The sequence below is a fragment of the Diuraphis noxia genome, unplaced genomic scaffold, assembly GCF_037042655.1.
Source record: "Diuraphis noxia isolate RWA-SAM2 unplaced genomic scaffold, SU_Dnox_SAM2 contig0001, whole genome shotgun sequence".
In the NCBI taxonomy this organism is placed as follows: domain Eukaryota; kingdom Metazoa; phylum Arthropoda; class Insecta; order Hemiptera; family Aphididae; genus Diuraphis; species Diuraphis noxia.
In genome coordinates, this window is record NW_028301711.1 from 31,332,830 (window position 1) to 31,356,489 (window position 23,660).

General features: G+C 30.0%; 1 protein-coding gene across 6 annotated transcripts in view; it reads right to left on the reverse strand.

Moving 5' to 3' along the window:
• Positions 1-5,027: 5,027 nt before the first annotated feature.
• The window catches only part of LOC107169183 (coiled-coil domain-containing protein 39-like), a 29,762-nt gene continuing 11,129 nt past the window's right edge, over positions 5,028-23,660 (reverse strand). Inside the window, exons 4-17 of one of the 6 annotated variants that reach the window (XM_089217549.1) lie at positions 21,344-21,502; positions 21,058-21,279; positions 20,807-20,998; positions 20,513-20,728; positions 20,213-20,428; positions 19,982-20,146; positions 19,796-19,895; positions 19,554-19,708; positions 18,956-19,385; positions 18,787-18,893; positions 15,152-15,364; positions 14,247-14,470; positions 12,809-12,888; positions 5,028-5,176 (exon numbers count right to left, since the gene is read on the reverse strand). In XM_089217549.1, coding sequence (XP_089073675.1) covers positions 5,142-5,176; positions 12,809-12,888; positions 14,247-14,470; positions 15,152-15,364; positions 18,787-18,893; positions 18,956-19,385; positions 19,554-19,708; positions 19,796-19,895; positions 19,982-20,146; positions 20,213-20,428; positions 20,513-20,728; positions 20,807-20,998; positions 21,058-21,279; positions 21,344-21,502 — 2,514 coding nt within the window. In that variant the 3' untranslated portion in view covers positions 5,028-5,141. Of the gene's footprint in view, positions 5,177-12,048; positions 12,491-12,808; positions 12,889-14,246; positions 14,471-15,151; positions 15,365-15,437; positions 16,181-18,786; positions 18,894-18,955; positions 19,386-19,553; positions 19,709-19,795; positions 19,896-19,981; positions 20,147-20,212; positions 20,429-20,512; positions 20,729-20,806; positions 20,999-21,057; positions 21,280-21,343; positions 21,503-23,660 lie in introns of those variants that run through there. The other 5 variants (XM_089217550.1, XR_016189796.1, XR_016189797.1 and 2 more) reach the window with 5 other exon arrangements.

Here is a 23,660-nt window from a genome sequence, read left to right on the forward strand (position 1 = left end):
AGCTGACCAGCTGCTGGGCCGGTCATAATGATCGCTAAAATTAAATTGTCCTTTAATTCTTTAATATGCAATCTTGTTCCATTGTACATACTCGGGAGGCTTAAATTTCTCAAAAACATGAATGGAATTCCGATTTTTAATGTCAATTCATGTGTTGGCAGTCCAAAAGAATTCAGTGTATTTAAAAATTCCTGTGGCTAATACACTGCATCTTCGATGTTGGTGGCGGTGTCGATCGATTTGTAGTTTTTTATTTGGCTTATTTTTGTAAAATCAGGTTGTTTATTTCATTGACAGTATCATTCCTAGGTGACACCATTTCCGTCGAACACAGCCAATGAAATTCCTTTTCGTGCAAATTCTTCATGTCAGGGTAAACTGCATCTATTAAATTATTTAAATTATGGACTATCTGACCTAGTGACCCATCCAGAAGGATGCCACAATTTTCGCTTAAATTTGTAGTGGGAAAAATTCCTTCTCCAATTTTCAGCAATTGTTGTGGAAAATCATTATCTGTGATTCCATGAAGATGTTCTCTCATATTTTTTCGTAATTTTAAGTTTTCAATCAAAGCCCATAAAAGGGACGATTTCAAGCATGCTTTAATGATATCTGCTCGCGTACCTCCGTTAATGACGGGAAGTGTCTGTTGGAAGTCTCCAGCAAATACAAAAGTAATCCCGCCCATGATAGCAGAGGAGTTTTTAAGGTTTTGTCCACGGTCTTGAAGTAATTTACCAAGAGGTCCATTTTTATGGATAGGCCATGTAGATTGTTGCTCAATATTTACAGATAACGAAAGTTTAAAAGTAGAATGAGCAGTTTTTTCATCCTTTAAGAGTGTTGCAGCAATTCCTAAAGAAGCAACTGCTATTTCTATCTTCACTGATTATCTCATTTTCACAAGTATCAAATTTGCAAGGAACGTCTTTCCAGTACCCACCTGGGTTATCCAAAAAGAAAATGTTTCCCTTGTAAGTATGCACGCTATCGACTATAGTCTCAAAAGCATGTTTTTGATCTGGGACTAATTTTGTCAGGTTTTCATTGACAAAGAGGTCAAATCATTTGTATTATAGTGATGTGCCATTGTATATGATACATTGTTTTCTGTACGAAGTGAGGAAGGTAATCCAAAACAATTTAGGGTTTTATCATTTAATTGCAATAATTTTTTTTCGATTTGTATCAAACCTTCGTTATAAATATACTCACTATATGATAAGGTGAAATCTTGATTTTGCTGTCTGATTCTGTGTCTGATATCTTCTACAAAGATCGTCTTTGAAATTGTTCTATAATTTTAATGGTTCCGATGGCTGACAAAATAAAAGTATGACAACAAACAGCTCTCTCAGTTGCACTGGACATTTCGAAAGCAATGCTTCTATTCAAGTATTTTCCCAATGGTCATCGTTTTCTAACAAACCATTAGCAAGGCAAGCTGCTTGATAAGTCTCTTTGAGAACTCCGTTAACGGTTTTTAATTACTCAAATGAGGTTGAACCGCGTACGCGATGTAGCAACATCCTAAGATAAAAACACTCTGATTGAGAAGGATTCACGCCGTAGACTCTACCTAAAGTGGCATGATTTTTTATGCGTGGATGGCCAAAAACGGCCTCACGTCCTCACCACGCATGAGAACCGTGATCACCTTGTCACCTTGACAATTTATTATTGGTCCATGTGTAGTACGTATTGCGGGACTTCATGGTATAGAATTATTTTTGCAAATTCGTCTTCATTACAAAGCTCAAAGAAAACCAGCAATGTGGTTTTACGTGGGTTCTGGGCTACTTGTTCAGTCGTTTCTGCGGTAAAATACACTCTTTGGCCGTTTTCTAAGTGGACTGACCGTCTTGCACACGATCGTGATGATGTGTGTGAAGTTGGCCCCCCGACTTTGTTCAATCGATTCCAAAACTATGTCAATATTTTACAAATTAATTGCAAATAACTGCAAATCAGTTTTTAGAATTTGCAAATTACTCATAAAGAAATTATAAGCAAAAAACCATTACGGGGGGCCAACTTCACGCCACCAGACTTTGTCCGATTAATTCCAAAACTATGTCAATATTTTGCAAATTAATTGCAAATCATTGCAAATTGGTTTTTAGAATTTGCAAATCGATATTTTATTTTTGGCGAATTTTTCAAGTTTTTATGCCAGCTCCCCGACTTTGTCCAATCGATTCCAAAACTATGTCAATATTTTGCAACTTAATTGCAAATCGGTTTTTAGAATTTGCAAATTACACATAAAGAAATTATAAGCAAAAAACCATTATGGGGGCTAACTTCACGCAGCCCCCCTACTTTGTCCGATCGATTCCAAAACTATGTCAATATTTTGCAAATTAATTGCGAATAATTGCAAATTAGTTTTTAGAATTTGCAAATCGATATTTTATTTTTGGCGAATTTTTCAAGTTTTTTGTCAGCCGCCTGACTTTGTCCGATCGATATTCCAAAACTATGTCAACATTTTACAAATTAATTGCAATTAATTGCGAATTGGTTTCTAATTTATAATAATAAAAATTAAATAAAATGCCTAAATAATTAAAAACTATAATAGCGATAAATGAAGCTGCATTTTTAAAAAAAAGTAAGTAATATAAATACAAGATTGGAATAGACCAAGAAAAAAATTAAATAAAAAATAGAAATTTAATAGAAAAATATAATACTTACCAATAAAAAATATAAAATGAATAAAAATTATTCTTAATGGGTTGCCCCTAACTGTAATTGTCGGTCTCATTCAATACCAGTTTCATGATTTCTCTCTTTAAGTGCAGGTCCATTTAATAATAATAAGTCTATGATTTTTAAGAATACACCATCAACTTATTCTTATCAATCATTTTGTTCTATTATGTTTGATATTAAAGAGCAAAACTTCTAAAAAACATTATAGCTTCGGTATTATCTATCATACTAGTATAAATTATATTTTGTTAGTTAAAAAATTATTAAACCAATAAGATTTTATTATATTATTTTACTTCTGAAATCTCTTCTTCAATATCTATATTTTAACAATAGCAGTTGAAAAATAAAATAAATTCAGTCACAATTTTTTTTTATAAGCATTCAAAGTTTGAATTTTGACAACATATGTAAAAATGTTTAAACAAAACATTTAAAGCCGAGCTAAGTACACTTACATACACTTCTTTGTTCAATCCTGTTTATAAGATAGTGACTGGGAGTATATGTCAAGTGTAAGAGTACCACACACTTTTAAATTTTTCATTATTTTTTTTAATGTAATTTTTTTTAAATATTTTTTGAGAATTATGTTTTTAAACAAATTTTTTTTTCTACTTTTTAGTTAAAAGTAAATTTTTTATTAAACGTTTAAAAAATATTTAGGAAACAAATTTCTTATATATTAATAAAAATAATTTTTTAATTTTTAATTTTTTGATCGACGATCAGCGGCGAGAATACTTCCTCGGAGATGACTTTGCACACCCGTCATCGCCTACCTGGAGGTCCGTGTCCCAAAATGACAACGGATTATTGTATTATCATCCAAGACCAAAAAAACTTGAAAAATTCACCAAAAATAAAATATCGATTTGCAAATTCTAAAAACCAATTTGCAATTAATTTGCAAAATATTGACATAGTTTTGGAATGGATCGGACAAAGTCGGGGGGCTGGCAAAAAAACTTGAAAAATTCGCTAAAAATAAAATATCGATTTGCAAATTTTAAAAACCAATTTGCAATTATTTGCAATTAATTTGCAAAATATTGACATAGTTTTGAAATGGATCGGACAAAGTCAGGGGGCTGGCAAAAAACTTGAAAAATTCGCCAAATATAAAATATCGATTTGCAAATACTAAAAACCAATTTGCAATGATTTGCAATTAATTAGCAAAATATTGACATAGTTTTGAAATGGATCGGACAAAGTCAGGGGGCAAAAAACTTGAAAAATTCGCCAAATATAAAATATCGATTTGCAAATACTAAAAACCAATTTGCAATGATTTGCAATTAATTTGCAAAATATTGACATAGTTTTGGAATTTTATCGGACAAAGTCGGGGGGCTGCGTGAAGTTGGCCCCCCGTAATGGTTTTTTGCTTATAATTTATTTATGAGTAATTTGCAAATTCTAAAAACCGATTTGCAATTATTTGCAATTAATTTGCAAAATATTGACATAGTTTTGGAATCAATTAGACAAAGTCGGGGGGCCAACTTCACACATATTACTCGTACATGGGAACGAGGTCACCGGTAATCTAGTAAAATCAGCGTCCAATTTAATATGTCCCGCTCTCACCCAACTTCATCGTACCGATTTCATTCCAATTTCACAGCGTCATTGGTCTACATACTGGTCTAACCCCCCAGCTGAGTTTGCCACCAGATACAAAAACATCGTACCAAATTTTCTTAACAAAACATGATTTAACGTCCTCAATTTACCAAGATCTAGTATCATACGATTCAATCGCCTGCGTTCTGATCACACATCACTACTCATACCTTCCTACACGTACAAATTAGGACTAAACGACTCCCCATTCTGTACTCTACATTCCAATGAAAGTGGTTGCGATCTCTCCCACCTTCTCTTTGAACGCTTTTCTCTGCACGCGAAACGCGTTATTTTGTTTAATTCTCTTAAATTCATCAATGTCACCCTCGATCTTTCCTCTATCCTCAACTCCGATTAGGAAATAGTCAGAAATATACTTATTAATTTTATTTTGTAGGCTGGTTCTATCATATAATTGCTTTCAAGATAATTGCTGTTTTTAACTCTTTGCATGTTTTGTAATATTTTATTATTATCTAGTTATATTATTTTATATAATTGTTGAGCTATAGTAGTAAAACTAAAAGCTAATAAAATAATAATAATAAGTATGCGAAATTTTGTTTAGTGATTGAACTAAAAAAGAGATAAAATGGTTTCCAAACACCTTAAAACTTAATTCTAAAAACAAAAATTACAATTCATAACATTAAAATCTTTAATACAGGTATCAATAGAACTGTTATAGTATACTGTATATTTCAATGAATTTAATAAGCGTCATTACATTTGGCCACATCACATACTCTCAAAACGAAAATAATATATATTCGTAGGACTTGAACATTTCAATATTTGTATCGTTTCATCACTGTTGAAGTATCTGTTGGGCAAAAAAAAACACAAGAATATAAAATTGATGCGAGTATATAATAATAATAGCGTTATTGCTGCAGACCTATTGTGAGGTTAAGGAATTTTATAACGTAATATTATTTTTTCGGGATACATATAATTTGAGCTATTGAAAGTGAAACACAAGATTATCTTGCTTTGAATTTAATAAACCGATTATTAAATGGTAAACCTGTGTTATTTCACAAATTACAACATTTGAAAAAATAGGGGAACTGGGGGAATAATTGTCAGTGGGTAATACTAGTTAACTCGTTAACCAGTGCATCTAAAATAATGTTGGTCATACAAGAATGATACCAAAACCTTATTCATATCAGACTGATATTTTCAAAAAACGTTATCAAGTTCAATGTGCACAAGCAGATTTTTTAGTCAATTTATATAAAAAAAAATTAGTGATGGTCCAATTAAGATAAGAACATATATAATATATTTCTAATTTATAAATGTACGTATATATCAAAACATAAGGATTAAGATTCTTTATTATAAGAGGCTTAGGGACTTCTAGCTCTAAAAAATACCTAAATATGCACCAAAAAAATGACCGAATATGCTCTAAAATATGCACCTAAAAATAACCGTATACCTATGTATTAAGATATGGCCCCCAAAAAATAGGTATAACAAATATGTGATAAAATTAAATATTTATTTTATTAGAATTTATATTATATAAGAATATTATTACTTGAATTGAAAATGATATAATAAATTGAATTTTTATAAGATAATTGGTTTAAATTTTAGTGTTCTTCCGACTTTTGTACTTTCGGCATTTCAACAATTACTTTAGGTTTATTTAAAAGTTTTATATTTTGCGTATAAAAATCTACACTAGTAAAAAGCACGCGACAGGCGAAACAACGACGGATAATAATCGACTAAACTGAAATAATAACTATTATCGACTATCGGTCGATGTCGAGCGGGCGATACAGTTTTATAGGATTATTTAAGGTTATATTTACACAAAAATTATAACGAGATATGAATGGTAGATTTTCGGAATAAAAGAAGATAACCAATTCATAATATTATATTACGGCTCCACGTGGAGCCTCGCTGATTACTTTCTTCACATTAACCAATAAAATAATAATATTATGTTCTAAAATCTAAAGGAACCTTTTCGTTACCGACTCGCGGTCCAGTGCGATACAAAAATGTGCCGCACACGTCGTCGCCCGGTTCAACTCGTGCCGCAGTCAACATGTTAAATATCTATAGTTTTCAATTTGAAATTTAAAAAAATTGCCAAAATATGCAAAATAAGCATAAAAAATGTTAAAATAAGCACTTTCCTGCAAAATTTATCAAATATGCACATTCAAATTTTAGATCTGATATCGTGGCACCGAGAAATAAATTTATTTCGCACTCTGCTATATTTAACAATAATTAAACAAAGTATGCAAATGCTATAAGTCCCTAAGCCTAATTATAACTATATATTTTTTTTTTTTTTTTTTTTATCAACCCGAAGGTTGGTTTACAACTCCAATTCTCCATTCTAATCGATTCCTCGCCTTTTCTTTGAGTTCTTTGAAGGTTTTGACTTTTGCATCGATTTTAATTTGTCTTATATACGAGTTTCGCGGACGTCCTGAAGTTTTCTTTCCTTCTATCATACCCTCCAATATTATATTATGCAGTTCTTCCGGGTGTCTCAGGGCATGTCCAACCATTTTCCAGTGTCTTCCTCTAATTGCGTCTACGAGTGTACGTTTTTCTCCCACTGTTCTAAGTACTTCTTCATTCGTTTTCCGCTCTATCCAACTTATCCTTTCCATACGCCTCCAGCACCACATTTCGAAAGCTTCTAATTTTTTCTTTTCGGTATCATTTATTACCCAAGTTTCACATCCATATGTTGCAACAGTCCATACATATGTTTTTATAAGTCTCTTCTTGATATTAAGATGTATCTTTTTTGAAGTGAGCATCTTATGTTTTTTACTAAAGGCAATTTTTGCTAATGCTATGCGTTGTTTAATCTCATGGACATTCTTGCCATCAGATGTGATTTTACTCCCTAGGTATACCATTTCTTCTACCTTTTCCAGTTTTTGATTACCAATGTATACATCAGCTTTTATTTTCGAGTCTCTGGCACAGACTAAGATCTTCGTTTTTGTACTATTTATTTTCATTTCTGATATTCTGAGCATTTCATCCATTTCTTCAATTGCACGCTGTATGTCACCTTCACTCTCTGCTATTACCACAATGTCATCAGCAAATCGTATCATTGAAACGATTTCTCCACCAATTTTGATCCCAATATTTAATCTTGTTAGTTTTGTTTTCACTATATTTATAACTTTTTCGATGTAGCAGTTAAAAAGTGGTGATGATAACGTACACCCTTGTCGGACTCCTTTTTTTATTTGAGCGTTAGTTGTGATTTCTCCTTTTTTTATGCAGGCTGTCTGGTTCTTGTACAGACTGTGAATGATTCTTAGGTCTTGTTGTTCAATACCTATTTCTCGTAGTATACGCAGCATCTTGTTCCAATTTACTTAATCGAAGGCCTTTTCCAGGTCTATGAAGGCCAAATATGTGGTTTTATTTCTATCGATCTGTTTTTCAATTAGCACTCGCAATCCTAAAATTGCTTCCCGTGTACCTTTTTGTCTTCTGAATCCATATTGGTCATTTTTTAAGTATTGTTCCACTTTTCCTTCTATTCTTCGATTTATTATTTTTGTTAGGATTTTTGAGGCATGTGTCAGTAAGCTCAGTGTTCTAAACTGCTCACAGGAATTTGCTCCACTTTTCTTTGGTATAGTTACAGTAATCGTCTGGTACAACTCCATTCTCATATATATCCTGAGTTAATTGGTATAAAGCATCCTTTATCTTCATACTAGCACATTGTAATAGTTCTGCTGTTATGTTATCAGTCCCAGGAGCTTTATTTTGTTTCAAGTCATAGAGCGCTAGCTCAAATTCTGATCTTAAGATGGGTAGTTTTATTTTTTCCTCATTTGTTGTAATTTCCTCCAATTTTTCTCCCTCATAAAGCTCCTCAATATACTCTTTCCATCGTTTTTTTATGTCCTCATCATCAACTAATAATTGGCCCATTTTGTCTCTGATATTAGTGACATTTCGTTTTCTCTTTCCTACAAATTGTTGAATCTTGTGATACGCATAATCTATTTTGTTAGCTTTGAACATTTCGTCAATTTTGCTACACTGCTGCTCCAGCCATTCTTCTTTTGCTTTTCTGGCTTCTCGGTTAACCTGGTTTCTTAGTTGACGATACTTCTGTTATCCTTCTTGCGTGTTATTGTTCTTATATTTTCGTCTTTCATTTATAAGTTTTACTATTTCCTTGTCAATCCATGTTCTTCTGGGTTCTTTATTTTCTTTTTTTATTAGCACAGAATCCGCCGCTTTTTTAATAGCTGATTTTATATTCTCCCACTTTTTATTCAGTGGATCATCTACATTTTGTTTTTGGTATTCGATATCCATATAGCGTCCATATTCTTCCACAACCTCCGCTCTCTTAAGTAATCTAACGTTATAATTGTCTTGCTGTACTTTTGTTCTTTGTGGTTTTTTATATCTGAGTTCACATTTCGCTATTACTATATTGTGATCACTGTCACAATCAGCACTTTGATATGTTTAACAGAATTTAACTTGATTTTTAAATCGATTTTTTACCAGTATGTAATCTATTTGGTAGCGGGCAATATCACCTGGCATTTTCCATGTATATATTCTTCTCTTAGGGTTTTGAAATCTGGTGATTGTTATAATCATCCAATTTTCTCTGCAAAACTCCACTACTCTTTCTCCTCTTGCATTTCTCTTACCTAAGCCGAAGTTTCCGACTTATCTACCTTCCCTGCCTTCTCCAACTATAGCATTAAAGTCTCCCACGATGATTACGTTATCGAGTGGTTTAGTATGTTTCATTAGCTCTTCAATGCCTGCATACACTTCTTCCACTTCTTCATCATCTGCTTTTGATGTTGGCATATAAACTTGTATAATTGCAAAGTTGTTTGGTGTTGACTCCATTTTGACCAAACATAGTCTGCTACTATAGGCCACAACATTCGTAATCCTTTTATTCCACTTCTTATTGAGAGCAATTCCAACACCGGCTTGTCCTTTTGTACTACGAGTATTTGTATGAATAACTCTGATGTCGTCAGACCAGAAGTCACCATTATCTGGCCAACGTATTTCGCATAATCCTAATATGTCTATATCTAGTCTTTTCATTTATATTTTTATATGTTCCAGCTGTCCTGTTTTCAACATTGTTCGTACATTCCACGTTCCTATTCTCTGCGTTTTGTTCTTCTCACATGCATCCTGCAGGGTAGCTCCCACCCGGACATCCGAATGGGGAGCTATTTTACGTCCGGAAAAATCTTTTACACTGCGAAAATTCATTTTAGAAGACAAAATAGTAGTTGCCTAACTAGGGATATTAATGTGGTAGTTTCCCCTTGCTTTCCACATCGCAGTAGCATCCATTATTACTAAAGGATGCTATTTAAGCATAAATTAATTTATGCTTGATACTAGAAGAGCTGCTGCCCTCTTCTAGGTCCATTTTGGTCGCCTCTTACAACGGGCATAGACTGCCGAGGGTGAATTCTAATCCCCACCCCAGGGCTAAATTATGAAATACCTAGTATAACCGTTTGTCAATTAAAATTGGTTTCTTATTACTATTTTAAAAGGATAATAGCAGTCACTTTTTGGAATGACTGGCGTTACCCCGTTTCCAATTAGTATAGGAAAATGTATGTAAATTGCCAACTTAAATAAGTTTAATAAGTTTTATTTTGTTTTGATGCCTCGGAATTATAAAAAGAAAAGTACTAGGGGTAATTGGAGTCCACTATCTTTAATAGAAGCAAATCTTATATTAAAAATAAAACACTCGTAACATCCGTAAAGCAGCTAAACAATATAATATACAATTCAGCACTTTAAACAAATAATATAAGGCCAGCCATAATAGGACATCCCTCTATTTTCACTTTAGATCAAGAATTAGAAATCGCTAAGCATGTTTTAAATTTATCAAATTTGTTTTATGAGACTGTCACCCATTGAGTTAAAACCAGCTGCATTGAAATTTGCAGAAAAAAACCATATAAAACATCCTTTTAAGCTTTAATATACAAAAAAAATTAGCTAGAATAGACTGGTGTTATAACTTGATTCAAAGAAACCCAACAGTCACTGTCCGAAAACCTGAGTCCACAAGTATGAGTAGAATATCAGCTTTCAACAAAGCAGTGGTAGGACTATTTTTCAAAACCTATAAGGGTTAGTTATAAGTTTTGCCCAACTAAAATATTTAATATAGATGAAACAGGCATATCCATTATCCACTGTTCAGGATCCTAGTAATATTATGTCACCAAAAGGACAAAAACGGGTTGGCTCTGTTACTAGATGGGAGCGTGGAAAAAATAATACTGTTATTTGTGATACGATTGCATCCGGGTCATTCATACCACCACCATTTATTTTTCCACGTAAAAGGATTGATATTAAATTGACTATAAATGGTCCACAAGAGCAATTATGAATGTATAAAAAATGGGTTGACAACAAAAACATTTTTATCATTATTCAAACCTCACAGATGAAAATGCAGTTCTATTAATGCTAGATAATCATGGCTGTCACAGATCATTAAAGGTTTACGAATTTTGCAAAGAACAGAATATTGTCATGCTATCATTACCCCCACACACATCACACAGAATACTGCACTTAGATGTCACTTTTTTTGGACAATTCAAAACAGCTTTTAGAACAGAATGTGATTTGTTTATTAAGAAATATGCAATGGTTAAAATAACGCCTTATGGTATTGCAGAATTTTTTAATAAAGCCTCCTTTAGAGTTGCTACACTTTAAAATGGTATATCAGAGTTCTCTACTACAGTGATTTGTCCTATGAATCCAAACATATTTACCGAGGTGGATTTCTATGCCTCATCAATATTTAACCAAGATGACACACAAGTATTTCTTTAAATAATACCCATAATATTAACCACAAATCAGCAATAGCTTATGAACCAAATGGTGTATAGCATCATTCACTAAGTACGTATTTCTATACGAGATATAACGCCTATTCCAAAGAAACTTCCTCAAAAAGTTATGAGACAAGCAGCTGCAAAGCAATATTCGAGTATACAACATCCATAGCATAAAATCTATGCTCAAATAAAGAGAAAATAAAAGAAAAGGAAAAAATAAAAAAGCTGAAGATAAACTAAAAAAAATTAAAAGAGAAACTAAGAAAGGACATGGAAATAATTGTAAGTATTAATTAATATATCAGGCAGGTATTAACTACCTACATCCATATATTTTATATACTTATACATTTATATTTACACATATTATTATTAAATTATTATTTTAATATCAAAAAAAGAAAACTTTACAATGGATTTGATGAAAGCTGCTCTTCTGATGAAGATGTGGATATTTTAGACATTTTTTATGATAATAGTGATGATGATTTTGATGATGGTGTAGAGGTTTGTTTTATATGTGAAGAAAGAGGAAAGGATACAATTTGTTATAGGTGTACGTGTACAAATTGTGGTTATTGGATCTATGTTGAGTTTAGTGAAACAAACGCTGCTGAAGAATACACATGTAATATTTGTGTTTGAAGTTTTAGAAAAAAACAAGTTAAAATGTTACCTTTGTTTAATGTAATACTTATGTTACCATATTGTTGATTTATTAAAACTATATATTTGTAAATAAAATAAGGTTTGTTTTTTGAGAGACTCGAAAGCTGAGCTAAACCAAAAATTACTAAAATTTAAAATTTATATTTTATTTTTAGTTAGATGCATTTCGAATATATAAAAAGGACTGATTATTATATTCATCTCCTATAGTTGTAGCACATATTTAATTACTAATGCAGTAATGCCAATTAATTCTAATTAAATTCGTAATCTGATAGACTGATGATAAACTTAACTAAAAATTACTATGAATTTTTGAAAAATCCTGAGACATTAACATAATGAAATCAAAATGTTCATGCATCCATTTATTGTAAGAGCATAATATTTAGAGTCTTAGACCCTGAGATATAACAATTCTTGCTTAGATGACCGTACTTTCTCCAGTCTCCTCTCTAACAGAATTAACCTTAGCTAAACTTTAGCCTTTGAAAGTTTCATCTGTATCGAATTTTCCATTTATAGACAACTGACCACTTTTAAAGCACGCTTTCCAAAAAAAAAAAATTAGGTACCTACAAAAAAAATAAATCAATAAATGCATCATTATTGTACAAAACCCAAACGCATTTTAAACTTGTCATGCAATATATGTGCATTAATTGAAATCCTGATCCTGATTCATAATCAGTTAAAACAATATTTAATGTTACCCATGATATATAAACAAAAAATATAATATTGTGCTCAAGTAATTCAAAAAGAGTTCTATAATCTATGTATAAAATTATTTTGTCAGGAAATTCCTAACCAATACGACAGTTATATTATATTACAAAAGATTTTAAACATCATATATAATAAATATGTATAGGTATGTATTTGTTATTTACCGGATTTAACAGAGCCACTTAAAGCAGTAGGTCCTAAGTTCACTACGGAATACGAACATTGCTTGTCTTCATCCGAATAGCTGTAATTTAAATATAATATTTCAATTATTCATTAAAGTATATTTTTATATTATGATTTATTTTTATTTTCTTATCTAATGTAAAGTTTTTGATTTTTTTTTCAGTTGAAATATTTTTCAAATCAAAGATAAACACATAATCTCTATATACGCATTTGAGTATAGGTGCGTTTACAAATATGGTTTTGTACAAAAAAAAGGAAACTGTATTTTCCATTAAAATCTATTGCTTTTCTTAAAAATAGTTAGGTACTATAATTAACAACCATAATGTTTATTTGTATTACATTTATATAGATGGTAAGAATTACTTAAAATGAAAAAATATAAAAATTAAATTAATTTATTATATGATATTTTAATTATATTTAATTCTTAGTGTAAATTTAAGTATAACCGTTGATATTAAAATTTTAAGTGATTAGTATTTTATTTCATCAATGTTTATAAGCCAGTTAATATGGCATAGATGCATGATACATAATAAATCATTAATGAAATTTACATTTTATTACTACAATATTGTGGATAATAAAAGAACATAATATAACATTTAACCATTATTTTATTTATTATATATAATAATAGATCATTTAGAATAATGCCGTTATTCTAGATAAGGTCGATAAGGAGGTAAAGTGATATTGAAATTACATAAATGTATTTACAAACATTAAATTAAAAACATTTTTGGTACATTTAGTGTAAAGATTTCTAATGTAACATAAGAATAATTACTAAAGACAATGATTTCACAAAATTTCAAGATTTTTGGTCTTTTATTTAAAAATGTAACTATCAATTAAATTCATAAGTTTGTCAACTTAGGTAGGTACCACACTCTTTCCTATATAAATAAATAGTAACATTGACCGTCATGAGTTCTTGTATGAGATCTCACCAGTTTACTCCCTGCCGCCAAGGGGGTTTTACTTTGCAACAGTTTTGACGATTTAAACAAGTATTGACAAAAATAAAAATAAAAATTATATCTGCAAGCTTGTTACACCATCTGAAAGTGGCAACACTGTACTTTTCAAATCCGACAAAAAGTACCGAATATTGAGACTCCGTATGAGATCTCACCAAAAATCGATTTCGGTGAGATCTCATATGGAGTCTCGATATTCAGTACTAATACCTAATTGTTTTGAGATCTCAAATAAAATCTCATCGCGGTTATGAGTTACAAGACAAAAAAAACCGTGGCGGTCAACGAGTTAAATGTTTTATCATTGGACGATAGTAAGTTAGTTTATAATACAATAACATAAGAATAGACTATAACATAGAACAATTTATGTATGTATATATAGATTGTTGCATTTAAAACTGTAAATTACATTGAGATTTTGCACCTTTTAACGCTGGAATTACTACTGATCAATGACACCGAGCTAGACCCGCAACTTGATTTTGCTTTGTTCAAAAACAGACCGGACACGATGGGTAATTCCAAATCCTTTTCCAACAAATATTGCTTAACAGTAGGTTCGACTTCGATGTGTCGAACAGACATTTCTGACAACTGCTCTAAAACGCACTTGTTCACTTTTTTCATCATTCTCACCACAATATCCCGCTGTGAAAACACGAGTCATTAAAAATATCCTAATAAATTGAGTGTTTGTACAAAATCATCATGAAGGCATCATAAGGTTAAATATAATAACCAAAGAATATTTTGTAGATTTCTATCACTATATTGTTAAAACTAACAACTAATAAATAACATAAATTGTTTTCAGACTTGGATAGCATTCCGAATACTTTTTTTAAGTATTCAATACGGGATTTTAGAATACTTTTTACAGTTAATTTATTTTTTATGTGTAAACGCCGCTTTCTCAGGTTATTATAATGTTCATTTATAAACAATGAAATGAAAATATATGAAAATATATATATATATTTTTGTTACTAAAAAAAAGTAATCAAAATATATTCGGAATATTTTTTGTGAATTATTCCGAATACTTTGGAAAATTATTATCATGGAGTATTCGAATAAATATTCTAAATACATTTTTAAGTATTCTGAATATATATTCGAAATACATTTTAAAAGTATTTTACCCAAGTCTGATTGTTTTAAATAGCCAATTAAAGTTTTTTTTGTCCAAGCAAATACGTTTAAAATATAAACCTATAAAATTAAGTTAACTTTAATATCTTTTCTCTCAAATTTAAGAAATTAAGTATGATATATTAATTGCAAATTATTCCATTATAATTAGGTATGCATCATTGATACTTATCATACTTTTATCAATTCAAGTGCATTTCGTTTATCGGGATTACAACACTTGTCAATTGTTTTCATATCAAATTCAATTCGGTTATTTGCTCGGTTTAATTTCATTATTTGTTCATTGGACTCTTTGAGTACGCGTTCACGTTCACTGTCTTTAATGTCTCGAATGTTAATCAAATTCTCTAGTTCTTCACTCCTTAACTTGTATTGATCTTCTAAATCCTGTAGTAATGTATTAATTATTATAGAATATATTATGGCTAAATGTCAAGTACTAAACTTGTTTAGTTACCTATCTAATTATAATACCCATTTCTACGATAGAATCGATTCCTGACATTCTAGATGGCACTCATCTGAATTGGTTCCCAACACAAAGACTTTTAAATTTAAACACATATTTAACTACAAAGTAGGTACCTACTAAAAACAAATATGACTACGAGACTAAAACTAAAAAATGTTATTAGATAAAACAAATATAGACAAACACTCGTTTTGGGTGATAAGGGGGAAATATCGCTTATAATATGATCGATTTATTTTCAAAATTCAATGATATCAATTTGCAACTTCAAGGTAACGACCTCAATCAACTATATCTGCCCTCCAAAAAAAAAACTAACTTTATGGAATCAGCATTTTGGTCGCAGCGAACTATGCCAGTTTCCAGTTCTGTCAGATTTACACAAGGACAGTAAAATATCTTTTTATAACTCAAAAATTTACTGTCAACACCTTCAGTCTTTGGATAAGGATTTTTCACAACGTTTAGAAGATATTTTGTCACTGGAAGTTCCTGAATGGGTCATAAATCCTTTTGTAAATATTTAATCGTCAAAAATGCAGTATCAAGAAGAATTGAAAGACATTTCTACTTACGAGATGTTAAAAGCAACTTTTTAGAATGGCGAATACCTCACATAATTTTGGCTACAGTCTACTATCAGTCGCATCTATCCCGGTCTGTGGACTGTAGTACAAAGGAAGTTCCCTTCCTCTTACCTCGTTGAGTGAGGATTTAGTACTGTGACGAATCTATAACAACGAAAAAAAGAAATCGACTGGATATCGTCAAAGAGAAAACTTAGGCTTTGAACCAAACGTAAAAAAATCGGCTTTAAATCACTAAGTACAGCCATCTCACTGATCAGTGATCAATACATTTCAAAACATTTTAATTAACCTCTTAAATTATATAAGCATATATTTAGATTTTATTTTCATTATATTTACTTTATATTATTTATTATTCAATATTATAAACATTTCATGTATACTATTAAACGCATATCATTAAAAAATTAAGCTATTTTTAAAAACTATTGTGTTCTATATGGGTACCTATTTAAACAAATAACACAAATCCTAAATATTTATAGAATGGAAAGTAAAATTTAAAACACATTTAAAATAATTAGAAACCAATTCAGATACACCGTAAATATATTATTACAGTTCAGTTTTTTTTTTAAAATACAAATTTGTGATACAAAAGCCCAGGTTCACAAAGGACACTTATCCCCCCCCCCAAGTTGTAGATTTTTGTGTATATAGTGGTTCCTAGTAGCTGGTAAAATATGATATAATAATTATTATAACTATATTTTAAATATAATATTCTATCATAAACTCAAAAAATTCATAATGATTAATGATGGTAGGTGGTAAATGTCTAAGATTGCTCCCTGTAAAAATAAAGCGAATTGCACTGATGTACAGTCCCATGTATAAATATAATTAAATAAAAAATATAAATATGAATATCTATTATCTATAAACTATACTATTTTCTATGTTATAAAAAAAAGTGCGCTGGAAATATACGTATACAAACCTGAAATATCCATTAGGTAAGTATAAGTAATAAATTCTTTAAGTTTGATCAAAATATCGTTTAAATATGTATCAATTCAAAATATTAATCCAAGTTATGAAACATATTATAAATACTATATATGTTGTCTAAAAGATATATTATAAACTTCGTCTAAATAATTTTTATTTTTATTAGGTAAATTAAGTAAATATACAATCTGTAAGTTGATATAAAATCATTTTACCTACCTATATAAATAATAGAGAAAACAAAAACAAAAAAAAACTAACAATTTTGAAATAGAGCTATCTATTAACGTTTCTCAATTTTAATCCAAAATTATAAACTTAAATTGTACCCTAACTCCTAAAATATAATAATAACTCCAAAAGAAAAACACAGAACATATAGGTACTATGATCTTTGATACAATTGTACACAAATAATTACATCTTTGATTAGGTATCAACAGTTAAATTTTAGCACCTTTTTTATGTGAACAAAAACGAAACCAAAAACCTTTCATTATTAACACATAACAATATTCAAATATGATAACTCAAAATAAAATACTCTTACAAAAGTTGAAAAGTATAGAATTCGCATTTACATTTTAGAAGATCCAAATAAAATGCATCATATTTATTTATAATATATGCTGTAAACAGCTCAAAACCTGTCAAAATATGTTGATAACTTTATCAAGTGTAAAAAAAATTTTTTTTTCATGTATTTGAATCGAAACGACCCCAAGGTCTTCATCGACGTCTTTTCACTTTGGGAGGGGTAAAGTGCATGTAGCTCTTGTACCTCCTTCTTTAAAAAGAAAATATACACGTGTGTGGACATCACTCCGAGTGGAGTGGGTCCGGTGGGGGGCAGTATGGGCAACCAGGACGACGGCAGGGGAGAGACTACAGAAAACTCTGCAGAATGTTTTTTTGCACTGAGCCGGGTTCGAACTGGTGACTGCGCACATCGTGACCAACTTGTGTGACCACTGCACCACACTGCCTCTTAGTGTAAAAATGATAAAATAAACTTCGGTGTAAATTTCAGCAATAGCAAAACCATTGCTTAAGAATTCGAGTGAATATCAAATGTCTTAAAACATTTCACTTTAAACGCCCATAAAAATATGATTTAATATTTCAGTAGAATTTTTGTTTGTTTAAGTTAGACAAATTTTAATACAAAATGATTTGCATATATTAGAGATTTTGAAAAACGTAATTTAATTTCTAACTTCAGACTCTCATTAAAAATTACCGTGAACTAACACTAAATATTTTTTTTTGGTTTCCATTAACGACAACTTAAAAGAAACCTTGTATTTTGACCTAACAGAAAATTGTTTTATCAACGATATTTTTTAAAAAACTAATCAAATAAAAATTTTCATTATATGCCTAAACAATTAAATTTTTAATATTTTTAAATGATCCGTTGGAAAAATGTTAAGTATTAACAGTTATTCGTTTTTTATTTACACCAAAAACAGACATTAATAAATTCATTCACTTAGAATTTAAAATGTATAAGAAATAAGTAAAAAGGTCGCTACAAGTTGGTACTTATTCACCACAAGGTGTTCTAAATCTGATACCACAAATTTATTTGAAACGATATACCTATAAGAACGTGATTTACTGTGTGTGAATGTTACCAAAAATATACCGTCTCAATTAGCTTCCGTACGCCAACTCATTTGACGCAGAATCTAGACATTTTTTTAATAAATATTTACATATATAAATGATATAATCCTCTATACAATAGATTCCTCAAGCCCATATCGTTTAAGTAGGTACCTACAGGTACTCACTCGAATCTCGTTCTCTAGCTTTTCAAGCGTTTTTTTTTTCTGTAGCCACATGCTATTGAGTTTTTCGTATGTCTCCTCTAGAATGACCTTTTCCTTGTACTCCTCACCTACATCAAACACACATTAATTTAAAAGATTGTGATGGTAACCGAGACCTAAGCAAACTGACTAGCTGGGTTAACAGAAGACATTCCGGACTTATAACAGCTGTTGTTGGCGTTGAGCACATGCAACGTGTTCTCCATGGCCCGGATCTCGGTCTCCAGTTTTTGCACGCGCTCATCCAGCCGATCACCAGTTTCCTGTAGTTCAAGCTTTTCCTGGGCCACCCGGATTCGGTGCTCGCTCATTTTGAACGAAGATAGGTCTTCATCATCGCCATCACAATCGTCATCACCACTACCCTCCAAGGTCGGCCGAGACGAGGGACCTCCCATTGTAGACAACAGTATCTGGTGCTTAGTTTTCCGTTGTTCGATGTACTGGATTATCGAGTCTAATTTGCGTTTTATCGTTGACTTTTCATCAGACAGCAATTTTTTCTCGTCGCTGATCCGCTTGTAAATTTCCGCCACTTCCTTTTTCCTATTGTTTATGCCCTATATGTACGAGCGAAACGAGATTCTCATAATATTTCAATATATAATGCATTTCAAGTTTAAACATTAAATTTTAATTTGACTTTTTATTTTAATTTAAAGTTGTCATCGTAAAATTTTGTCATTCTCTAGTCTCTAATTTGATAAGTTATGAAAACGTGTACCTACCGCAGTTAATTCTTCACGCTGCTGAGCTAATGAATATACTTTATCGCATTCATTGTTCGTCAACTTCTTCATTTGTTCTATCTTAAGCTTCACCATCATTTCTTCCATGTGATACCGATGATTGGTTTCCTTTAAGACTTGAATTTGTTTTACACCTATTATTATACAAGGAAACAAAAGTAAAATGCCATTATAGTTTAACCTCAAAAACATCAATGGAACAAATAGCAGTCGTATCGCACCTCCTTCATTAGTAACGTTCAATTCTTCTACTCGGTTTCGAAGCATTTCTAATTCTGAAGTATTTTTTTCGATTTGTTTAGTTATACGTCTGGTTTCACTCTAAAACTCATAATATTCTCTTTATTTTAAAGACACATACTCGTATATGTATATATAATATATATATTTATTTTATCGTCACCCACTTCAGTCGACTTTAACTGCTTTTCCAACTGATGCTGGTGATCGGTGGCCTGGTTTAATTCTTCGTTGCACTTTTGCAACTTTTCTTGCATAACTTTCATCTCTTCGATATCCGTAGTTCCCTTGGCTTCAGCAATTCCTATACGTATAGTTTCGAGCTGAAAGCTCTAAAATAATCGCTGTGTTAAATCTGTATAGGTACATTATTTTTTTTGATATTGTAATCCTATTACCAAGTTATATACGATTTCTTTTTTTTCCAAAATTAATTTTTTTGATTTCGATTCTTCTTTACTCAGTATACTTTGTTTGTTACAAATTCGTTCTAATTGACTTGTCAACAAATCAATGTTAATTTTTTCCTGGCTTATCTCATTTCGTACGTTATATGCAATATTAAGCAATTTATTTTTTTCCGATAAGAATTTTTCTGCTTCAACTTTTTTTTGCTAAAACAAGAATAACCAAAAATTACCAAGTAATTTTTAATAATAAATTATATTTTTTTTAAATTTAAAATCAAACGACTGTACGTTATAGATCGAATTCAGTTCATTTAACCTCTCCTCCGTAGTCATAGATTGATTTTTGATTTTAGTCAAATCATCCTTTATTTTTGCTAAGCCATTTTCCTTTTGTTGTATCTGGGTTTTTAATTTTGTTAATTCATTTTCCATATGCTTACGTTTTGTACGCTCATTTTCTAACTTATTACCCATAACACTAAGGGCTTTTTGAACCGACAACACCTATAAACATTGTAAGGAAATAATTACCTTGATAGCAAGCTATGTACATAAAAAATATATTAAATTTTAAATCTTAACCTCTGATTGTAAATCTTCAGTTTCTGAAAGTTTATTCAGGGTTGATAATTTCAGCTCATTATTGACTTTATTTACTTCTTCTATTTTATATTCTAACTCTTCATTTTTCTCTAAATATTCTTGATACTTTTGTTTATTTTCATTCATTTTATCAAACACTTCACGAGCAGCTAATCTAATTTTATTAATTTCCTGAAATTGTCAATAATTATTAATATTTTGAATGATAATTACATTTCAAAAAAACTGACTTCGACAGTATTCTGTGAATCTTTCTGATTAGAGTTCAAAAAATTAGCTGCATTTTCCCACTGTTCAAGTCTGTGGTTTCTTTCATGTTGTGCTTGCCTAGTTAACTTAGAAGTTTGTTCCAGCTCTCTTTCTACTTGAAGGAGTTCATCTACTTCTTTTTCCACGATCAACTCTCTTTCAATAACATCCTGTTGAAGGCGCTGTCTTCGTAATTCCAATTCCTGAATTATACAAATTACATAAATGTATATATTTAAAACTATTTATGCTACGATATATCTATACCTTAAACCTGTTATTATCCTCTAAATGATATGTCTCGAGAATATTAACATCTGTACATCGTTTAACCAAGTCATTATTCCACGCCAAAAGCGTTTCTTCGCCCCATTCGATAGTTTCCCTCATTTTTTTTATTTGTTCTTCAGTTTTTTCCAGCTCATTCTAAACAATTTCATTTATAAGGATATGTAATATAATAAACATATAATTAATTCCTAATTAGTTTTAAATTAAATTTCATCAATATAAATGTGTAACAGTAAAGATCTAATGTAATGGTACCTATCTATAACTATACTTATACACAACTTGCGTGTTGTGCATTGATTTATTTTAAAATTAATTAAATATTAATTAACATAAAGATGATATAACTCCTAAATCGTGAAACACTTTTATTAAAATCCCAATGACTATTTTTTAATATATTATACAACATATATCCATTAATAAACTATGAAATGATTAGTTTAATTATATTTATTATTTAAAAACTATAATTATATTACACAATGAAACAATGAATTATTGAGTTAATTTTTACCGGACTATATATATATATATATATATATATAAAGTATTGTTAGATATTCTGGCTATCCTACATTCCTAATTCAAAAAATAAAAAGCGGGTAAGTGGATGTCGTTCTGCTGTCTTCAGGTACCTACAATACTTTACAAGTAGAAGTAGGTTACTGTAATGGATGGTATTAAATTTGAATTCCATAATAAAATGTCGTTGTATACGAACAATCCTGAAGACAGTTGTCAGTCTAGGATCAGTTATATTAACTATATTTTTATTTTTTATTATTGATTATAAGGCTTCAATAGTCTGCGGTAGGTTTACATTGTTAAATAGTTGGGAATTACATGATTATTAACTATATTGCTATTATTTAAAAAAATGAAGATACCTATAAAATAAACTTCAAATTAATCAAATTAGATTCATTACGTATCTCATTAACTCGGTCGTTCAAAGTAGCCAGTAGGATTAGGTACACAATTTATTATAAAATATTAATAGGTATAATGGTTAACGACATTAACTATTAATATTAGAATATAAAAATAAACTCGATACATTTTAAATACCTACGAATATTATTTTTAAATTACAATAATATTGAATTTTGAATTTTAATAAATTTTTATGAATTTCTAAATCAAAATAAATTGCAAATTTTCGGAATTTTTACGTAATTTGTCAAAATACGAACTTTCAATGCTTATTTTAAAAATGTGTATTAAATAACAATGCATTTTTTATATTTTTTAACTACCATTACAACAATATAATAGAAGCCTTATATTAAATTGTATAGCTTTTTTACCAACCGAATAAATTTTATTGTCATTTATATAAAAAAAAAAAACTAAAATGTTTGAAAATTTCAAACGTCTATAAATATTTAATGATAGTAGATGCCCAGATGCCCAAAAAAGTATAAACAATAGTCGATCACAGTTCTGGTTAATAGAGTTAAACAGACCAAAAGCTGTATCATGGGGTTTGCAATGTTTGCAAACGTTTTAGGTTTCATTAAGTAAACAGACAGTCCGAATTTTTCTTTTTTTAAACGTTTGCAACGCTTTCCGCTATAGAATTTCCTCTATATTAATATTATGGACTAGAATAAACACTATAGTCTATAGTCATAACTCATAATCATTAGATACTCAGATACCTGAAAATGTTGTATCGCGTATGGTGAATGAAATGCTGTAGGCAATTAATCACTAATAAGTTGCAGAAAATGTCTTTTACCAATGTATTTTCTTAATCTTTTTAATATTTGTAAACATTGATGAAATATATGCATTATGTAATATAAATAGGATATATAAAAATCTGGTTCAAAATTAAAAACTCAGAATCTAAAATAAAATTAATCTAAAGATGTATTTACTGACAAACTAAAGTAAAAACTGAAGCTTAAAAAGTCAGATAAATATTAATCAAGAAATCATATAACATCAATATAAATATATATAATATTTGTCTTACATCAAAACATTTTTGTTTGTATATATCTTTTCGACAATTATATTTAATGTCATTATGCTTCTAAATTCAGATCAGAATGAAAGAATAATATTATATCGATTTTACAATGATGTGTGTTAATTAATTAATTAATTTTTGTTTTTTGGGTTAGTATCTATACATGATAAGTTGTCGAAATAAACCTTCAATTTTAATGTTCAGTAATTTAAATAAGCAATTTGGTAAAAAATAAAAATGCACAGTAGTTTTCAAAAGCGTCGAAAAACAATAATTTTTTTTTATAATTTTTTTTTTTTTTGAAAAAACCCA